Raw genomic sequence first — 1,553 nt, forward strand, 5'->3', positions numbered from 1 at the left:
CCACCTTAGGTGTATGTGGCTGGCGCCTTAGCCGCTTGAGCCATAGGCGCCAAGCCAGTATTTGCTTATTAATATGGTCTATTAAATTGTTTCAATATAATTTTTTTTCACAATTGGACAGCAAATTTTTCAATATCAGAGACTTCATCTTCTCTTTTCTATTTCCTTAACTCTGCCTAGTCATAAAGAATTTTTTAGGCAGTAAGTACTCTATACAGTAGGGCAGAAGTTATAATAGCCCAACCATTCCAGGAACCTGGAAGGTAGTAGGGTGATAGATCTTGTTATAGCATTTCAGTGAAATGAGAATGAGTTAATACTGCAGTTTGCGGGGGGGGGGGGGGGGTTTAGAGATGGAGTCTTAGTTTGTCACCCTCGGTAGAGTGCTGTGGCATCACAGCTCACAGCAACCTCTAGCTCTTGGGCTTAGGCGATTCTCTTGCCTCAGCCTCCCGAGTAGCTGGGACTACAGGTGCCCACCACAATGCCTGGTTATTTTTTCATTGCAGTTTGACCGGGGCCGGGTTTGAACCTGCCACCCTTGGTATATGGGGCCAGTGCCTACTCACAGAGCCACAGGTGCTGCCCTAATACTGCAGTATTGAAAGTGTTGTCCAATATAAGTAAAACACCTCAAAACTAGGGAAGAATTACATTGTAATGGGGAATTGAATTTGCTTATAAAGATAGTAAAATTGAGGAAATTAAGGATAAGAATAGTATTATGTGAAAATACAGAAATTTTTGTCATTATGTCTTTTAATCGTTAAGGAAACTGAAGGAAGGTTTTTAAATTATCATTAGTAGATCTATTATCAGTCTTCAATAATTTACAGTAGGTTATGAAAAAACAGATTTTTGTAAGTGAGGAAAACTGACCAGAGAAGCACAACATGTCATAGTACAAACCTGGGATTGAGACTCTAATTTTGTGATATAAAGTAAATGAAGTATCAGTTTTTGAAGGATATTTCTAACTTTTGTTTTTCTTTCAGGGTGATCTTGGAAAAAGAAGGGCCTCGTTCCTTGTTTAGAGGATTAGGCCCCAATTTAGTGGGGGTGGCCCCTTCCAGGTAAAAAATATTTCTAAAGTTAAACAAAATTATGGCAGTCTCTTTTGTTTTCAGGTTTTCTGTTTAATCATTGATAGATACAGTTAAATTTATAAATGTAGTTTTTAATGTTTATGGGAAGTTAAAATATTCTACTTGAGGATTTCAGATGCTAATCAGCAAATTTATATGGTAAAGTAATACTTGGTGGTAGGTAATGGTACTGAGTATTTCTAAGACTGACAATAATTCAGTACTATTTGAAATTAATAACATGAATGCAAAGTATATGTTGCCTAATGTAAGAGAGAGAAAGTACACTATTAGGATTTGTATTAAATTATAAATTGTCTTGTATTGGGGAGAGTACAGAATCATGGCATATTATAGCTAGAGGTTTGGAGCACTGTATTTATAGATGAGAGATTGAATTTTTTTTTTTTTTTTTTTTTTGAGACGGAGCCTCAAGCTATCCCCCTGGGTAGAGTGCCATGGCATCAC

General features: G+C 36.9%; 1 protein-coding gene across 1 annotated transcript in view; it reads left to right on the forward strand.

The window, feature by feature from the left end:
• SLC25A36 (solute carrier family 25 member 36) overlaps window positions 1-1,553 on the forward strand; it is a 38,521-nt gene that overhangs the window by 20,934 nt on the left and 16,034 nt on the right. The window contains exon 3 of the mRNA XM_003789441.2: window positions 996-1,073. Within this exon, the coding sequence (XP_003789489.1) occupies window positions 996-1,073 (78 nt within the window). The remainder of the gene's footprint in view (window positions 1-995; window positions 1,074-1,553) is intronic.

This window comes from Otolemur garnettii, unplaced genomic scaffold (assembly GCF_000181295.1).
Source record: "Otolemur garnettii isolate 467f Iridium unplaced genomic scaffold, OtoGar3 scaffold00032, whole genome shotgun sequence".
NCBI lineage: Eukaryota > Metazoa > Chordata > Mammalia > Primates > Galagidae > Otolemur > Otolemur garnettii.